The sequence below is a fragment of the Quercus lobata genome, chromosome 2 (genome assembly GCF_001633185.2).
Source record: "Quercus lobata isolate SW786 chromosome 2, ValleyOak3.0 Primary Assembly, whole genome shotgun sequence".
NCBI classification, from domain to species: Eukaryota; Viridiplantae; Streptophyta; class Magnoliopsida; order Fagales; family Fagaceae; genus Quercus; species Quercus lobata.
In genome coordinates this window covers 31,141,486-31,160,797 of record NC_044905.1, presented here as the reverse complement: position 1 = coordinate 31,160,797, position 19,312 = coordinate 31,141,486, and the positions used below count along the sequence as shown (strand labels likewise).

Below are 19,312 nucleotides of genomic sequence, written 5' to 3'. Positions count from 1 at the left end.
TTTAAACCACTCAATAAAAAAATTAAAAAATTATAATTAAAAAAAAAAAAAAGTCTTTAAAGCATTCACACACCCCCCACCAAACCCAAGTCTCTATCTATATATTCACCTTGAAACACACGATGTTTGCGCACAGCTTTAAGCCCTAAACTCTCAAACCCAACAATATGGAACACATCCAACAGAAGCCACCCAACGTAGCCATTGTTCCCACTCCAGGAATGGGCCACCTAATCCCACTTGTTGAGTTTGCCAAGCGACTCGTCCTCCACCACGATTTCTCAGTCACCTTCATTATTACCACCGATGGGTCACCCATGAAACCTCAAAAAACTGTCCTTGAAGCCCTTCCTGGTGCCATATCCTCCATCTTTCTTCCTCCTGTGAGCTTTGATGACCTCCCTGAGGATACTAAAATTGAGACCCGGATTGGGCTCACTTTAACGCGGTCCATCCCTGCTCTACGAGACTCGTTGAAGGTCTTAGCTGAGTCAACTCGGCTAGTGGCCTTGGTGGTTGATTTATTTGGTACGGAAGCCTTTGATGTTGCTAAAGAATTCGGTGTTTCGTCTTACATATTTTTCCCTACAACAGCAATGGTTTTGTTGTCAGTCTTTTATTTACCAGAGCTTGATCAAAAGTTCTCATGTGAGTATAGAGACTTGCCTGAACCGGTCAAATTACCTGGGTGTGTACCTCTCCATGGGAGTGATCTGATAGACCCGATTCAAGATAGACAGAATGAATGTTACAAAATAGTTCTACACTGTTGCAAACAGTACCCTCTTGCTGCTGGAATTATGGTCAATAGCTTCATGGATTTGGAGCCTGGTGCTTTTAAAGCTTTGTTGGAAAGAGGAGAGGGTAAGCCACCGGTTTACCCAATTGGACCGCTAATTAAGTCAGGTTCAGATATTGTGGTTGATGAGTCTGGCGCTGAGTGCTTGAGATGGTTGGACAAACAGCCACATCGGTCAGTTTTGTATGTTTCATTTGGTAGTGGTGGGACTCTTTCACGTGAGCAACTAAACGAATTGGCCTTAGGACTTGAAATGAGTGGACAAAGATTTCTTTGGGTTGTAAGGAGCCCACATGAAAAAGCAGCCAATGCCACTTATTTTAGTGTTCAGAGCATTAATGACCCTTTTGATTTTCTTCCCAAAGGGTTCTTAGAGAGGACAAAAGAGGTAGGTCTAGTGGTGCCCTCTTGGGCTCCTCAAGTCCAGGTCTTGAGTCATGGCTCGACCGGGGGGTTCTTGACCCATTGTGGGTGGAACTCAACCTTAGAGAGTATTGTGCATGGTGTGCCCATGATTGCATGGCCACTCTATGCAGAGCAAAGAATGAATGCTGTATTGGTAGCTGATGATTTGAAGGTTGCATCGAGGGTCAAAGTGAATGATGAGGGCCTTGTGGGACACAAAGACATTGCAAACTATGCTAGAGGTCTAATGGAGGGAGAAGAAGGAAAATTGTTTCAGAGCAAAATGAAAGAACTAAAGGATGCAGCTGAAAAGACTTTGAGCCTTGAAGGGTCGTCTACAAAATCACTGGCTGAAGTGACTCAGTTATGGAAGAGACACCAAAAATGATGTACTTACTATTAACTAGCAATCGAGATTTTAGTATCTATGTAATTGTGCTCTTGCTTGAATTTCGTTTAATTTATGTACTTTTCTTTGTCAAATGCCAGCACTCCTTATTTTGCTAAGGAAATAACAGTTTGGGAGACTCCTCATACTTTATTTTTTATGTTTGCATATATATACACACATTATTCAGTTTCCTTCCAGCTAGAACTTACCTGGATTCAGGACATTAGAATTTATTGCTTTCGTATGGAGATACATCGTGCAAAGCTTAGACCGCTTTCAAAGAAGCTGCAAATATCATTCACCGGAACATCTCAAGTTTAGTGCTCTGTGCAATGGAATTGTTTGGGAATTGGTTTGGACACGTGTCCAAATTCTAATGGTTCTAGAGCATTGGACTCAACTCTTACTCCTGTCCTGTTCACCTTATCTTCTCTTCTCTATTAAGAGAAAGGACGGTGTGCGTGAGAGAGAGAATAACTGTATTATATCTAGTTGGTTTAGCATGTAATAATTGAGCATCAAGTAGTTTCCCAAGCAAGACCACGCAAGGATTACCGGATTATGTGGTGTTTGTCTATTTCACACGGTCACTTTACACGCTCAATACAGAAACTCACCACTTTTGCATATAAAGTCACCAACTTCAAGTAGAAAGGAAATGGTAACTTTAAGTCATGATTTTAATTCAAGAAGCTGAGTGTGTATCATATACGTAAGCAATATAAATTTTCCTACCAGATTAGCTAGGGACTCAAATTTCAATGGCTCTGGAACTGGAAAGAGCTGCATATGTAGCAATTGACGGAGGAGAAATGCTAAATATATATATAAAAAAAATTAATAATATTTTTTACAATATTTAAGTTGACCAAATTTATACTAATTTTTACCAATATTTATTGATATTAAATTTTTTACTGACTATTAACAATTTTGAGATGGGCAGTTTTTTTTTTTTTTTTTTAATGTTTCAACAACTCTCTCTGATGAGAGTCGTTGATAAACGTAGTCTTGTGACATGAGTCACATCTATCACGTCCAAATTCCAAAGAATCGGGTCCCAGTTTATAACTTTCTCTAAAAAGAAAGTGGAAAGGAAAAAAGAAAAAAAGTATTGGATCCCAAAGCGCACTAGTACTTACCAAAGGTAAGAAAAAAGTTTTTACAAAAAAAAAATAAATAAAAAAAATAAAAGTAAAAGTTCGTCAAAGTACTACTCACAAGTAGCGTTGAATCTATAGAATATGGAATGCCCTTGCCAAATTAGCTAGAGAACCATAGGGATTAGGGACAAAAAGGACAAGAACTCGGTGGTAGACATTGGTAAGCAAAGTCATGAACATACTGCATGGTATTGGTAACAAAAGGAAGGCACGGTAAGAATAAAGTATGGGTTATAGAAAACTTTTAGGGTCAAAACGGGAAATTAATATTAAATTTTAAACATTATAATTAGTAAATTAAGTTTTCAAATTATATTTTTTACTAATATCTCGAGTCTAAAAGACTCGATTTAGGACCTATAAATCGAGTCTTATAGACTCGGTTTTTATGGTTTGATCATGTCTGATGTAGCGTTTTTTTCACGTGGTGCACACATGGGAATCGAGTCTTAGACACTCGATTTATATACCCTTTACAAAACAAATATAATGGCACACCCTTTACAGTTTACACCTTCACATTAGAGAAGAAAGAGAGGGGAAAAAAAAACCCAAAAACAGATCGGAGTGGGTGGCTTCAGATCGGCGTTGGACCATTGGTGGGTGGCTTCAGACCAGCGTGGGTGGCTTCAGCTCGGCGTGGGCCGTGTGTGGTCATGGGGCGTGGGTGGCCGTCGATGCTCGTGGCTAGCCATGGGTCAGGTCAGATCGCCGTGGGTCGCAGGTCATGGGTCAGACCAGCCTCTCCTCCACCTTGCCCGCACCTCATCGAGTTGTAGATTACACAAACAAAACCCAGAAATCACCGACCTCTCCTCCACATGCGTTGCCACTCGATCAGCCTCATTTTTCACCCTTCGTTGTCACCAACAACAGTGGGATTGATTGGTTTTCTAGGTTTTATTTTTCTAGATTTCTGGGTTTTATTTTTCTAGTTTTCTGGGTTTCATTTTTCTGCGTTTTCTAGGTTTTATTTTTCTGGTTCCTGGGTTTTATTTTTTTGGGTTTTATTTTGTGGGTTGATTAGGTGGGATTGAATGTGATGGTGGTTGGGTTGTGGTAGTCCGGTGGTGGTTGGGTTGTGTTGTTTTAGCCCTAAATCTCTCTAGGATTTCTTAAATTTTTTTTCTGGCGAGGTGAGGTGGGCTCTCTGAGATTTCTTAAATTTTTTTTTGGGTATTTCTGGGAAGACTTGAGACTTGAGACTTATAATTTGTTTGGTTTATAAATCGAGTCTTAGAAACTCGATTTTCATGTATGCGCCACATGGAAAAAACACCACATCAGATGTGAACAACCCATGAAAATCGAGTCCCAAAGACTCGATTTATAGGCCCTAAATTGAGTCTCTTAGACTCGAGATGCTAGTAAAAAATATAGTTTGAAAACTTAGCCTACTAATTATAATGTTTGAAATTTAATGTTAATTTCCATTTTTCTCCAACTTTTAGTAAACCATTTTGAAACTCTTATGGAAAAATAAAAAAGTGGTCAAGTGTTTTGATAATTTTTTCAGTTATATATATATATATATATTTAATTGATGATTAATATATGTTTTAAGAGCATACATTTGTCTAACCTTTATTTACCAAAAAGAGTTTTAAATAAAGTTCTTCAATGTACTTTTTGCAAGTAGCATTGAATTTGAATCTCATCTCAAATTATATAATCTTAGAGATTTAAAAGAAAACTTGAATTGAAATTCCCATCATTAAAAAGAGAAAACTACTAATAATGTCAATTCATTTGCACTTATGACATAAAGTTTATTAGAACTTTGTCCTAACTCCTAAGTGCATTTTTTTTAAAAAAATCTTTACTCTTTTTCTTATTCCCAAAAAAATTTCTTATATTCTCTCTTTTTAAAATCCAATTTTCTGGTCTATAAGAAAAAAAATTACTAATTAAGTTGTTGGGTTTTGATAGCATTAATTTTTTTTTTTCAATTAATAATATGGTTGATCCACTTATTCTTCTTGTGAGATAATTTTGTGATATAATTGATTTTAAGTAGAATCTAATTATTTTTAATTTTGAAAAAAAAAATTGTAGATTCAATTGTAACAAGTATTACATGTCAAATTATATAAACAATCCATGCATTTGAAAAAAAAGGTCTTTTTATATAATAAAAAATTATCATTATGATTCTTATATTTTATTGTATTATTTCATTATCTTCTAAATCTTTTTGATAAAATTTTTGTTCATTTGAAATATTTATCACGTAATTTTTTTAATATTTCTAGTAACAAATGTATTTGGATATCCTATTTGATATTCAGTTAATTCTCTCTCTCTCTCTCTCTCTCTCTCTCTCTCTCTCTCTCTCTCTCTCTCTCTCTCTCTCTCTCTCTCTCTCTCTCTCCTCTCTTCAAATCTTGGCCTTAGGACTTGAAATGAGCGCACAGAGGTTTATTTGGGTTGTTGAGAGTCCACATGAAAAATCAACCAATGCCACTTACTTTAGTGTCCATAGCCTCTGCTACTAAAAAAAAAAAAAAACCCTGCCTATAGTGGCGTTCATAAAAAATGCCATTATAGGTACCCTATAGTAGTGTTTTTTAAAAACACTACTATATATAGGCTTATCTATAGCCACATTCTAAGGGCTTTATTGTGGCATTTTAAAAAAGTGGGCCTATAGCAGCATTTGCAATGGCCTATAGCAGCATTTTAAACACCACTATAGGTCTCGGGTCTTACAAGGGCCTATAGCAGTGTTTTATAAACGCCACTATAAGTCCATGAAAAAAAAGAAAAAGAAAAAAAAGCCCAACCCGAAAAAAAATAAAAATATATATATTTTGGAGGACCTATAGTGGTGTTCATGATCATTTTAAAAAAATTAAAATTAAAAAATGACCTATAGTGGCATTTATAAATGGCACTATAGTCATGGGTCTAACAGAGGCCTATAATAGCGTTCACGAATGCCACTATAGATCCTTTAAAATAAATATATATAAAAAGTCCAACAAAAAAAAATTAATTCAAAAAGGACCTATAGTGGCGTTCATCAACGCCACTATAGATCCTTAAAAAAAAAATAAAAAAATGACCTATATTGGCATTCATGAATGCCACTATAGGTCATTTTTTAATAAAAAAAAGCCCAACATGGAAAAAAAAAAATTGAGAACCTATAATAGTGTTTCAAACAGCACTATAAGCCCTTGTATGAACAAGGGCCTATAGTGGCGTTTATGAACGCCACTATAGGTCTTTTTTATTTTTATTTTTTTCGGTTGGGTTTTTAAAAAATAAAAAATAAATTAGGGATTTTGTGTTACAACTTTCAAGTTTCAATCCATTATATAGGTTGAAAGTAGCTCCAACAAAAAAAATTCTATTAAATTAATTTTCAAATATTTAATTAAGGGTTTCAATTAAAAGTTGATCTTCCCAATTTGGTCAGATTTTAATCGAAGTGAGGAGATAAAACAAAACATGGGCTTATAGGTATTAGATTCTTATACCTCTTGAGCAAATTGCCTATAACTTGTTTGATCATGTTTTTATGTAACATTAACTGAATTATTTCCATGATCCATAATTATTTATTTTTCAAGCATCCTTCTATCTTTTATATTTTTCATTCTAATTCAATGTTTCTTTCATTTGGTGTATATTTTGTTCAATTAGTTATGGTTCTGTTAATGGTGGATGTGAAATGAAACCCTAGTGCATAAGGACTTTTGGCATAGTTTGAAATGGAAATTGTCTTTGAGATTGATAAGTAAGCAGGAGTTTAGTTCTTAGTAGGTGGACACTCATAGAGTTAGTTCTTTGAGAGAAATATATGTTAAGGCCCTGTTTGGATGCACTTTGTTGTTTATGGGAGGGAGCTGGTACTCGAAAATGGAGAAAATTGATGATACTGAATGACCGGGAACTGTAATTATACATTGGGTGAGTATGTTAGGTCACTCATTAAGTAAATTAGATTGTGATTTGGTTGATGTTAATACCATTGCATATAAAGTAACATAGTGTTTGTTGTTAATTAAGAAAAGAAAAGAGAAGTGTTTTGAAGTTGGGAAACTATTGTTTTTTTTTTATGAATGACGAGGGGGGCGGGGATGACCATGTGTGACTCACTCCCTTGGGCGTAACCATAGGGGCACCGCCTGCTAGGGAATGTTAGATTGAGCCATAACTACTGTGACTAGGGTGACACAGACCTCACCCTAGCACCCCAAGAGAGCTAGCAGTAAGGCGCAACGCGTGAGTGCTCCCACCTCACATCCCCAATACTCGCCAGGGTTCGAACAAGGGATCATTGTGCATGCACGCGGGATCCTTACCGCTAGGCCACCCCTCCTGGGGCTTGAAGTTGGGGAACTAAGATTAATTATTTAGTTCTCTTTAATATTTGCCATTTGGAGTTGCAGCTCAACTCAGATTGGACTGTTTCCAAGTTTTGTAGACAATATATAACGTACCCTATGATACCATAGACTTGCCAAATATGTTGGCTTTCAGAAGTTAGATTACAATTGTGGCCCATGGTTCTTAGATTTTGAATCTGGATGAGCTGAAAAAGAAAAATCAGTGTATTGCTATTTACATATGCTGCTAGTCTGATTATTAAGAAGACTTATATTAAACTTCCTAATCTATAATCTATAATCTATATCTATAATCTATAATCTATAATCTATATATAAAATAATAGGTGAAGCAGAGAGAGTGTGAAACTGAATTCCAAATTAGAACTCTAATTTTGTGCCATGTGTCTAGAATCTAAAATTAAAGTTGAATTTTGCATCATGTGGCTAAATGTATGTGGTCTCATTCTCATTAAAATCACTTCTATGTATCGAGTCAAGTGAGTTACTGTGCTAATTAAGTTTTTTCTTGATTTTGTAGTCAAACGCGAAAACCAAAGAGATTAATATCGGTGATAAGAACTTGGTTTGGGTACATTGCATAATTTCCAAAAAGATAGCAAAGCCAGAGTTTGCATCTTTTGTTATAAATTGCTTACAAAGTTTGCATTTTTACATTTGCACTGAGTTTCGGATTAAAGTGTTTTCTTCTTGGTTCTAACATTGAGTTTTGTTTATTATTCACTTACAAAGTTTGCATCTTTACATTTGTTATAAATTGCTAATATGTGATTAGATGCACATTATGCCTAAAATTCACTATCTTTATATTTGGCTTTTTGTTTAGGTTTGTCATCTATAAAATGAAGAAAGCACTGCTGTGGACCGATGGATGATACTTTTTGCAGGCTGCAAAGGAACTTAGTGATCAATGGAATCTCACGCGAATTGGAGAGGACCCGGTTGTAGATGTCTGGATGGCAGATGTAAGTCACTATGTTTTTAAAATGTTCAATGAAGGTAAATGTTATGAATAATGTAAATTTTCCGGAGAGAGATTTATTATTCTATATTTATGCAAGTTTGGTTGCCTTCTTGGAGTGGATCACTCCACCCTGTCTTTCTACTGGAATTTTTTATTCAGATTGTTACAATTTAATTTGAAATTTTATTTGAATTTTCCTATTGTTGTTACTATTATATATTATCATTCCAATTGTTCAATTAGAATCTGAAATTGGAGTCCAATTTTACTATACACGTGTACAATCTAATCTATATATAAAATAATAGGTGAAGCAGAGAGAGTGTGAAATTGAATTCCAAATTAGAACTCTAATTTTGTGCCATGTGTCTAGAATCTGAAATTGAAGTTGAATTTTGCTGTCATGTGCAGAAGCCAATGAGATGAAATTAATAACACATTAAACACTCATGCTTTGGGAATCGGTAGTACCAATCTAAATCTATTGGACCTGCTTCGTGATAATACAACTATGAAGGATGTATAAAAACACGCACAAACCCCTCTCTCTATAAAAAGAGATTGGAGAGAATTTCTTTTATCAGCCGTGGAACTTCAGAGGTTTTTTTTTTCACACAAATGCCCATCATGTTATAAAATGACTCATCGTAAAACTACAAAATGAGTACAACTCTGAGGGTTTTTTTTTTTTTTAATTTAAAATTTTTTAAGCTGAGAAAATTTCAATCACCAATAGAGATTGAAGATTCAAAAGCGTGAATGGATCTTTTGGATAAACATTGTCACCAAGGTTCATCTTTATGTGTAAAATATATATACTGCTAAGTTTTGTTAATGAAATTTTCTGGTTAATAATATGAATTTAGACTTAACTGAGCCTTTTAAACATGAATAAACTCATGATTAATAATATATCTATTCCCGTGCGGTAGCACGGGGCTACATACTAGTATATATAAAAGAAGAAGCTGAGAGAAAGTGGATTCCTACCTTTAAGGAGGCATTGACAATTAAGAAAAAAGACTTCTTAAAATGTTGTCACGTATACCGCTTTTTAGTAAAACAGTTGCACGTTACAACGTTTGGCCTTTCAAAACTCTGCCACGCTTGCAATTAAAAAACCGGTTAGAAAAAGACCCAGTTAAAAAAAAAAAAAGGCATTGCAATTAAGAAAACCCTACAGATTTCTTTTCATTAGACTGCTTAATATTTTCTCTCTCTGAACAAAAAAAAAAAAAAAAAAAAGCGGTACTACGATATAGAGAAAGGGAAGGAGAAAAGAAAAAGTTGCAATCCAGTGAAGAATCATGTGATCAAACGTTCGTCCCAGAGGTATTGAGAGAGAGGCGATGAAATCGAGAGAGAGGCTATGAAGACACGGAGAAAGAAACAGAAAAAGAGAGAAGCGATGAAGACACGGTGAAGCAAACAGAAAAAGAGAGAGGCGATCCTGGTACACGGAGAAAGAAGAGATTGCCTCTCTATTTCTGACAAAATGGCTCTCTGCCCACAAACAACGCCTCTGATGGGTTCTATTCTTTTTCTTATTTATTTATAGGTAAATTAGATCTGTTATATGCATTCAATTTTTTCAATTTGGTTCTAGATTTGGATTCAAAAATTAGGGCTAAGGAAATCAGGTTCTAATATGTGACTATTCTTTTTTTAATTTTTTTGGTAATAGATTTTTTTCAATTCGTCTGTTTTGGAATTAAATCATTCAATTTCAAAAATTAACCGGTTAAAATACTATGCACACAGAGATAGAAATAAAGAAAGAGAGGCGATGAGGCCTGGGACATGGAGAAAGAAACAGAGAAAGAGGCAGAGTTCAGTTTCCGCACCACCGTCCGTTCCCTTTCCAAATTTAGACCACCAGATTGCTGGAACCGACATCGACAACGGTACATTTTTTTTCTCAATTTTGTAGGTTTGGGTGTAAAGTTTAGATTTGATTCGTTTTTGTTATGGGTTTTTGGATTCTCTATCAAAATGTTTGTTTTCTCAATTTTAGATATTTGCTTTTGTTTTGTTATTTTAGATTACAGATATCACTAAAAATATTGATTTTAGTTTGGGTACTTCTGTTTCTAATCTTAACGGGATTAAATAAGTATAGAGTTGAATGTTGCATTGATATTTATTTTAGGTTTTTTTGCCGTATACCCATAACCAGTAAAGTTGTTTATTTATTTATTTATTCAAATCAGGGGATTGAATATGATTTAGGTTTGAATTTTTTGGTTGGATTGCTTTACTCTCGCCAGACTTAGACCACCGGAACCACAATCACAAATAGAAACAGTTCTTAAGGCGCACATCGGAATGAGAGAGACTAAAAGTTTTAAGGAAAAAAAATCAGTTCTAATTCTTATTTTTAAGATTTGTATATTCCTTTTTTTTGTTAATGCTATTGTTCTCTTCTTTCTTTCTTCTTATTCTCTAAATTCTATTTGTTTTTTCTTTTCTTTCTTCTTAACTTTTTTTTTTTTTTTTTTTGTCTGCAACCGTTCTATGGCAGTTTCTGTTGAAAGGAAAAACCTCAGTTGCTGTAAAAAACTGTTTCAGTATCAAATAGGAAAAAATTCAGGCTTTTAGAATAACGACGTAGAGATTTGAGATTTTAAAGTAGAGAAAGAAAAATCAAAGTCTTCACACATAGTCAGATTGCCGAAATCGTTACCTGTAAAGTTTTGTTTTTAATTCTTAAAATCTTTGAAATACTTTGGTTGATAGGGGCACATTTGCATTAGACGAAAATTTTGAAGAACGAAGTGGATTTTAATCAGAAAGTTTTGAAGCCCAACTAAAGATTTTTGGCAAAAACAAGTTTGAAGAGAAGCCACTAAGCACCACAATTTTGAAATTTTCTAATTTGCATTTTTTTAATAGAATAATTTGCATAAGTTCATGATTTGTTTTTAGCATGGCTCTTCATTAAAATTTATCTTTATACTGTTGAAAGCAACAATGTGTGCTAATTAAAAAGTAGATTTGGGTGTTTTGTCATTTGATGAGTTGCCTTGAATGTGTTTGATTATAGTTGTCAATCGGACTCACATTAGAGTTGTGACTGAGATTTATACTATGAATGAATTATGTAGACTGCTTAAACTATCTTTTGGAATTGTCTTCCCAGTTTTAGGCTTCTTTTTTTCTTCTTCCTTGGGTAAACCATATTGAACTTCTTCTTTTCTTCGTTTGCAGTGGCTGAAAAGCACTTAGCATCAAAACTTTGGTAGTTAAGGACTAAAAAAACTTTATTTTATTTTTTTGTGTGCAATATTATAGATCCATATTTCAAAATTTCTTTTCCTTAAATCAATGGTTGTGTTGTAATTCTTAACTAAATTATTTGACCCATGAAATTTATGACTCTTTATGTTTTCTATGTTGGTGTTTTAGCTATGCTTGAACTTGCAAGAAGGATAATTTCAGAGATATCTGAAGGCTTAAGCCAAGGGTTTGCATCTAAAAGATATAATTTTTTTTTCTCCCTGTGGGATCTAAATGATCACATAATAACTTTTAAAGTGGAATATAGACTTCACAAGTCTATTTGCTATATACCTTAAGTGAACAAATATTGGTTGCCTTAGTATAAATTTTAAGTCGAAAAGAAAAAAGGTATTCTGCATATGCGTAATAAATTAGATAGATAGTTAATTTTCTATTATATATACGAGGAAATAATCTCATTTTAATATATATATATATATATATCTTTTTTCTTTTTTTGGAACTTTAATGTTTAATGTTACAAACTTCTTCATCTCTACCAAAGCCCCCAACTCCTTAAAGTCTGCAACAGTTTCTATTCATATGAATTAAATATTCTATACATTATCTAAAAAAGAAATTTTGAGCCACTATAATGAGAATTGTTTTGATACTTATTTATTTTTTGTAGCTATGATCATATATTTTTGGATGGTGGGTCATCTTTGTTTACCATAGGTTTCGTGCCTCCACAATGCATGTCAATACCATGTAATGCTGAAGTAGGTATCTTAATTCTTTAATTTTTAGGTGTTAGTTCTAAATAAGTTGGCTTCCTGTCAAAATGATTGGATATGGAGTTATATGGTTTTTTTTTTTTTTTTTTTCAATTCGTTAATCAAGATAACATTAAGTTTCATTTTCATTGTCCAAGAATATATACTCTATTTTGTGACTTTAGTGTTCTACTCTAATATGTATGGACTTCATTATAACCACTATGTTCCATTTTATTGATCACTTATTGATAGATTTTGTAGCTATCTGAAATCTAGGCTGTACATGAACCACTAACAAATGCAGAATCAAGGTTTGATTAGTCGTGGTCCAAACCTTCATTTTTCAGATTTAAATTTTCACTGAACTGCTGCATTGCTTTTTACAATTCAACCCATATTTTCAATGTTTTCTTAGGCTTCGTTTGCAGTATTTCTTTCATCTTTCTCTACTGCAATTTAAAATTGCTATGCTTTTTATTTTTTTGAGCAATCGGAAATAATGGCTGCAATTATATGGATTGCCCTCTTTGCAGTTTCACTAAGAATAGTTAGGTATACAAAAGTGCTCACCACAGCCAAGAAAGAAAACCAAAAATCCATAAACTGATACCAAAGCAGTAGTAAAAGTGTTATACTTGAAACTAAAATCTTATGAATAGTGGAGCTAAACAAGATGTTTTGCACAGATCATGCACCTATAGAGTAGTAAAAGATAGATCACACCAGTTACACATCACACGCATGATACAATGCACTTGAAATTCCACTAGACATGAATTGGATCTTACCTTCTATTGTAGGACTTTAAAAGTAGGAAGTAAGGCTACAGCATTTGATGCAACATGAAAAATAGTTTGCAATCTCTGCTCTAATGGTTAAGAGATGTCATTTTTTGGTTTCACATGTTGTGCAAACCAAAAACTAGCTCAGCTAGATGTTGCATAGATCACTGTTATCCATAGAAACATCATGCCAAGTTAAATTAAATTAAAGGGAGTAGATATGTCATAGAATCTAAAGAGAATAATTGCACAGATCACTATTACCCATAGAAATCCTTGGGTAAAGTATAAGCGAAAACCAGATTTCACTTATACTTGAGCTCACTACATTTTCTGTTTTAGAGCATTTTGGTTTCTTAAGTTATATTTAAACTTAATTAATCTATGCCTTGCTACTTTGTGTTTTGTCAGTTGGGCATGAAATATAGAGGTGGTTTTGATCTTTGCAATATGTGATGAGCATGAGAGTTATATCATTTTTGTGAAATGAAAGTTATGTTTTTCTCACCTCTTAAGTTTGACTACTTGATTGTCTGGGTGTTTCTTTTAAATATTATTAAATATTATTCTCATATACTTTAAATGAAAACATGACAAATGTTAATGCCTAACTGATTAAAAAAATTTGTAGGTAACTATCGACTGTCATTCACATAGGCAACAAAGCTCTACATCAACTTTGACATTCCAAAAGTCACAAAGGAAATTATGCCAAAAGGACCTCCTAAAGGACTGGATGGATAACTTTCTTACATAATAGAAAAATAGTTGCTGAAATAGAAGACTTGGAAGCATAAAAAATGCTTAAGAATTATGCACCAAGTTCTATTCTTCATACCCTTTTCTTATTTACTTAATTTTCTGTTTTATTTCAGATTATGAGAGATTTAATTTTCTGTATTTAGGCTATGGTTTTGTAATCTGAGCATCCTAAGACTCTTATATCAACATGAATTTAAGTTTTGTAATATATGTGATTCTAATTTTGAACTTAGTTATAATTGTAGATTGTAATTCATTTGTCTCTGTTAGATTGCCGCATTGTTCAATGCAGCCTTATTTTGGGAATACAAGATTGATGAAAATTGAGAATGCTGAGTATGAATTTTTATAGGTGCTACATTAAAAAGCTTATAATTTCAAGTAATGAATCTGAGTCCTAATTTTAAGTACTAAGCTTGATTGTTGACCTTCTAGGTTTATATTATACAAATAACAACTGAAGACCATGAACAAGGCAAATATTTGAAGTTGAGAAAATCAAAATGCAAACCATTACAGGAGATCTCCAACTTTTGGAAAACTAAATATCAAGAAACCTATTAATCTATTGTGCTTGGTCTCTTACTTTTTTCCTTTTTTGAAGTCAAGTTGTTAAAGTAATAGGAAAGCTGTTAATATGTTAAATAAATAAAAAGGAATAGCATAATCTTAACATATGTACAATTTTATCACAGCTAGATCAAATTAACTAGTGACATGCAAAGCCAAGATTGTTAATGTTAACAACAGATGGGGTATTATTTTTGCATGTCTTATATGCGACACAAAGGTCAAACCTATGAAAGGAGTTTTGTGGTGTGAGTGATGTAAAGGTGAGCCTAAATTATAAAATGATCCCGCGCATTACGCGGGTTAAACACTAGTGATAAAATAAAAGGTGATGTCTATCTGCTGCCTTTCTAATCTTGTCCAAATCATGAAATCATAGATGTGCTCCACTTCATAGGCAACCAGAGATTGCATCCCGAAAGTTTAGTTGTGGATTAATGATTCATCAAATATTTCTTATTTTGAGTAAATATGTCAACCCAGGGAGCTTACCTACTGATCTTACCCTCTTCCAATGTAAACCAGATGGCAGCAGAAGTATTGAAGATGCTTTCTGACATACCCAATTTTTTTTTTAATTAATAAAAAAATATGGTACAACAAGAAATTTTAGGACATTATTGTTCAACCATTCATTACGTTTTGACTTTTGCTAAATCATTATTTTATGTGCTTGAATAAAGTCAATAAACTTATGAAATCTTTTGCTCTTTTGTTCATGCTCTCTCTTTAAGCTCTATTTTCTTTGACTGGGAACAATATTTTACTCATGTTCATTTGCAATTTCAGTTTTTAAAATTTAAAAAAAAAAAAGTCAAGAAATTGGTTGTAGTGAGTCTCGTGAATATGTGCCATATATTGATATGCTTATTGAGTGAGCAAACCGTGCTGCACAGGTCCTTGCATGTTCAAATTTCTATATGGGGCCATTTAAGGGGGCTATGTTGCCTACATAATCATGCTGGGGATTATATAACCTTTAGTCCTTTTTTTGAGTTAATCCATTGAATCGTTTTTTGTTTCTCAAATTAGAGGCTCTCATTAACCACTATAGTTTCCTGTGATGTATTATAAATTGCTATCCTGATTTCTATGTTTTGCTCTTGGCAGGAGTTCATCAAGCGTAAACTCATAAATAGTTCTTTTAGCCAACAATATTGATGGCAATTTCACCTTGTGGAAGTACGTGGGTTGCTCAATGGGGAATTTGCCCTCAGTGCATGCTGAGGTCTTATGTCACAAACAAGATTACAACATCCCGACATTGGTGAGTATTAGTCTATATGTCTAAGTTATCATCAATTGATTATACTTCCTAGATAATTGTATAGAAACCCCTTTCTTATTATATTTCTTCAAAAGTAGCTTAAATGGCACCCTCTCCCCTTGCAAGTGCAAGGTGGAGGATGAGATCATGGGTTCAAGAGAAACTAGGTTCATGTGTAACTTACGAATTAAAAAAAGGATTTCAATGTTAAGGTTCTGCTACAAAATAGAAGAAACATACTAGGCTACTAGCTAAGTGCGAATACAACTTGTCACTCCTAACATCCCTAAAGTGTGAAGCAGCAACTTGCAGCTAATTTGAAGAGAATTTGAGTCTGTGATGTGCTGATGAAAATTAACACACTCCTAATTTTACATAAAAATTGTCATAATTTAGATTCTTCTTCATAAAATCTTTTAGTCTTAAATTCTTCTTAGAATCTTCACAAAAAGGTCTTCGAAGTATAATGAAGGAGTTCTAGATGCACCATTAAAGTTAGCACAAAGGAGTGCAGTAATTGAATCGTCTTGTTTTGGTCATACACTTGTATTAGTTTAGCTGAACCATACCTTGGTGATTTGATAAATTAGTGCAAAACTTATTCTTGTAAAGAAATTATTTTGACCTTCCACCTTTCCTTTAAGCAGACAAGCTATCTGTTTGTAGGTGCCTTTCCTTTAAGCAAACAAGCTATCTGTTTGTAGGTGCAGGGCTTTCAAAGAGTAGTTTACTAGGAATTGTGGTTCAATTCAAGATCCACCATCTACTTTGCAGGAGTACTAATTAAAAGGATCCTAATTGTTTCTATAGGTTTGGGTTTCGGATCATTTAGATCTCCCTAATGAATTGACTCTCTTGAGGGAATGAACATGACCCGATAAATTTTAGGACACCTACTCTCATGTATCTACTTCCATGAAGAGAGGCTTTGGAAAGCAGTCCTTGGGAGGAGCTTTTCCACTCCACCAACCCAACCATAATCAGTTTGCCATTCTTGAAAGGATCATCATTTCTGTCTGATATGCATGAGGTTGGATGGGGAAAATTATGCAATACTTAGTGTTACGATTCAAGGAAAAGTGCTAGCCACGTCTCTATACTCTAAAAGGACTAGTTTAGTCACAATTGAGACTCCTTGTAGACTCCAAAAGTATCTCATTTTTATTTATTTATTATTAAGTTTAATTTTTAAGTCATATATTTGACTTGTATAAATTTGGAATGTTTTGACTGCAACAATGAAGAGATAATAACGGAAGTTGAGTTGTTGAGTGATAATTGCTTGTATGTTAGAATGAGGATCAACTTGTTTTCTATGTGTGATTATCCCAGTGTGTGTTTTATAACTGTAAATTGGTTTTGATCTCTACTCTCTCTCTCTCTCTCTATCTCTCTCTCTTTGAGACTCTTGTTTGAATTTGATGTGTGATTTTCATTTTTGTGGAGATTTATTGTTTGAGTTTAGTGTTAGATATTGCTGGCTTATTGTGAAGGAAATTGATTATTGGCATGCTCTCTAATATTTTTATCTGAGTGTTTATATATATACTTTAAAATTTACTTGGTATTTGTTCTCCATGTACATGTAGTCTTCTCTTCAAATAAAATTTTATTTACATGTCAAAAAAATGTTACTGACATTTTCAGATCTAGTAAACTGTGGAAATGTTTGATGTGCTTATATCAACTTCTTTGCAGTACTACAAGTAGTATAAGCTTTTTATCAGCACCAAGTTCAAGCTTATTTTCTCGCAGTTCCTTCCTTGTGGTATCATATCCAGGTTCATCTCTAACTTCACAACGTCGTAGGGGTGCATGTTTCACAGTTAGAGCAGATTCTGTGAGTGTAAAATTGTTTTGTTTTTTCTTTAAAATGATAGTTGGGGCTAAATAGTTTTTCAAACTTTTATTTTAATTTTAAAAATAGGGTATCTATGTTTCCATATTTATTTATTTGAAATTCATTTGAAGGAATACTCTATTTGAAGTAATATTTATGCCTTATGTGGTGTGTTTGGAGAGAAAAAAAATGTTTAATGCTTCAGAGGTTGTGCCTCTTTTCTGATTGACGAAATATTTCCATTGTGTTCTTTTCATTGTATAGTCACCAAATTAAACAAACACACACATATATATTATTATTTTTAAAAAAGACCTATAGCAGCGTTTTAAAAATGCCATTATAGGTCAATTTTTTAAAAAAACTTTTATATGACTATATTGGCATTTTAAAATGCCACTATAGGTCTATACTCTATAGTGGCATTTGAAATGCTGCTATATGTCAAATTTAAAATTTTTGTTATTGGCTATAAAACGCCACCATAGGTCTATACCCTATAGTGGCGTTTAAAACACTGCCATAGGTCAATTTTTTTTATTGGCTATAGTGGCATTTTAAAACGCCACTATAGGTCCATACCCTATAGTGGCGTTTTAAAACACTACTATAGCATACTTTTTTTAAAAATATATATATATATATATATATATATATATATATTCAGCCTATAACAATGTTTTATAAATACCACTAGAGGGTATGGACCTATAGTGGCGTTTTTGTAAAATGTCACTATAGGTCTATAGTCATGGTACAATAATGACATTCATAAATGCCACTATAGCCTAAAGGGACCTATGGTGGCGTTTTTAGGACTTCTAATGGTGTTTTACGAATTCTACTATAGACCAAGTTTTTTGTAGTGCTCGAGGATTCCTTTGGTTTTCTTCCCAATGGATTCTTGGAAATGACCAAAGGGGTGGGGTTAGTGGTGTCCTCTTGGACTTATCAAATCAAGAGGGTTCTTGACTCATTGTAGGTGGAACTCAATTACAGAGAGAATTGTGCAAGGTGTGCCTATGATTGCATGGCCATTCTATGTGGAGCAAAAGATGAACACTGTATTGGTAGCAAATGATTTGAAGGTTGCAATGAGGGTTAAAGTGAATGATAAGGGCCTTGTGACACAAAGACATCGCAAACTACGCAAGAAGCCTAATTAGGGGAGAAGAAGGGAAATTGATCTGGAGCAAAATGAAAGAACTTAAGGATGCAGCTGCAAAGGCTTTGAGCCGAGAAGAATCGTCAGCAAAATCACTTGCCATGGTGACTCGGTTATGGAAGAGACACCAAAAATGATGTACTTACGTGTAGAAATGACAAGCATGTGTTCTTGTGATTTGTCTTGAATTCTGTTCTATTAGAGTATCTATTTTCCTTGTTAAATGCCATTCCATCTTATTCGTAAGGATATAACATTTGTGGTTGGAATGAGGACAATAAAATATTGGAACCCTATGCTAAATACTTAATCTTGTGGATTTGGACAAATTTTGTTATATTAATTTGTTAAATTCTTTTTTTAAAATCTAAAATTATTCTCTTTCCTACAAGCTAAACCATATTTGGATTTAGGGCTTAAAAACATTAATTGATGTGAAGAAAAATTATTAGAAAATATTAGTTTATATTAACAAAAATAAATAAGCAATTAAATAATGGAGTCCTCAAACAAAATGTAATATAATATAAACATAAATTATAATTTATTTTTCATACCTAGGTTAATTTACTTTACTGCCCTCAACGATTTTCTATATTTTTAAAATGCTTCATATTTTTTTTGGTCCTAATAGTTTTGAATATATCTTTCTCAATGTATGTGAACAAACCATCATTCATTTTACCATCTTTTTGATAGTTGTTGCAATTGATAAGATCAATGTCAAAGTCTCTAATGAGTAAATCAATGGATATAAAATATTCATTTTCACTTCTATCATCTTTTCAGCAAGCTACTCAATCCCTTTTTAAGTGTTGAAAACTTATCATTGGATCACTTGTTAAAGATGC

At 33.4% G+C, this 19,312-nt stretch overlaps 2 protein-coding genes across 6 annotated transcripts; both read left to right on the top strand.

Annotated features, from left to right (window-relative positions):
- The first annotated feature begins 85 nt into the window (after positions 1 to 85).
- On the top strand, positions 86 to 1,752 carry LOC115975322 (hydroquinone glucosyltransferase-like). The gene has a single exon (XM_031096057.1). It carries the CDS (start codon positions 168 to 170, stop codon positions 1,590 to 1,592), a length of 1,425 nt encoding a protein of 474 aa, XP_030951917.1. The 5' UTR covers positions 86 to 167; the 3' UTR covers positions 1,593 to 1,752.
- A 7,479-nt stretch (positions 1,753 to 9,231) lies between these two features.
- On the top strand, positions 9,232 to 18,781 carry LOC115975321. 5 transcript variants are annotated; one of them, XR_004088109.1, is made up of 5 exons: positions 9,232 to 9,635; positions 9,839 to 9,981; positions 15,300 to 15,456; positions 17,155 to 17,296; positions 18,279 to 18,781. XR_004088109.1 is itself a non-coding variant. In XM_031096056.1 (4 exons), exons 2-4 carry the CDS (start codon positions 9,878 to 9,880, stop codon positions 13,612 to 13,614), a joined length of 321 nt encoding a protein of 106 aa, XP_030951916.1. In that variant the 5' UTR covers positions 9,238 to 9,635; positions 9,839 to 9,877; the 3' UTR covers positions 13,615 to 13,851. The 5 variants fall into 5 exon arrangements, 1 of the variants encoding a protein (XP_030951916.1); XR_004088110.1 differs by having other exon boundaries at positions 9,233 to 9,635; positions 17,155 to 17,237; positions 18,296 to 18,781; XR_004088108.1 differs by having other exon boundaries at positions 9,233 to 9,635; positions 17,155 to 17,237.
- The last annotated feature ends 531 nt before the right edge of the window (positions 18,782 to 19,312 follow it).

Excerpts from the sequence above, each read along its gene's own strand:
- LOC115975321 (XM_031096056.1), top strand. The coding sequence starts at position 9,878 with ATGGAGAAAGAAACAGAGAAAGAGGCAGAGTTCAGTTTCCGCACCACC. Across the intron at positions 9,982-11,987 it reads TGGAACCGACATCGACAACG|CTATGATCATATATTTTTGG; the intron begins GTACATTTTTTT and ends TATTTTTTGTAG. Across the intron at positions 12,079-13,488 it reads CAATACCATGTAATGCTGAA|GTAACTATCGACTGTCATTC; the intron begins GTAGGTATCTTA and ends AAAAATTTGTAG.
- LOC115975322 (XM_031096057.1), top strand. The coding sequence starts at position 168 with ATGGAACACATCCAACAGAAGCCACCCAACGTAGCCATTGTTCCCACT.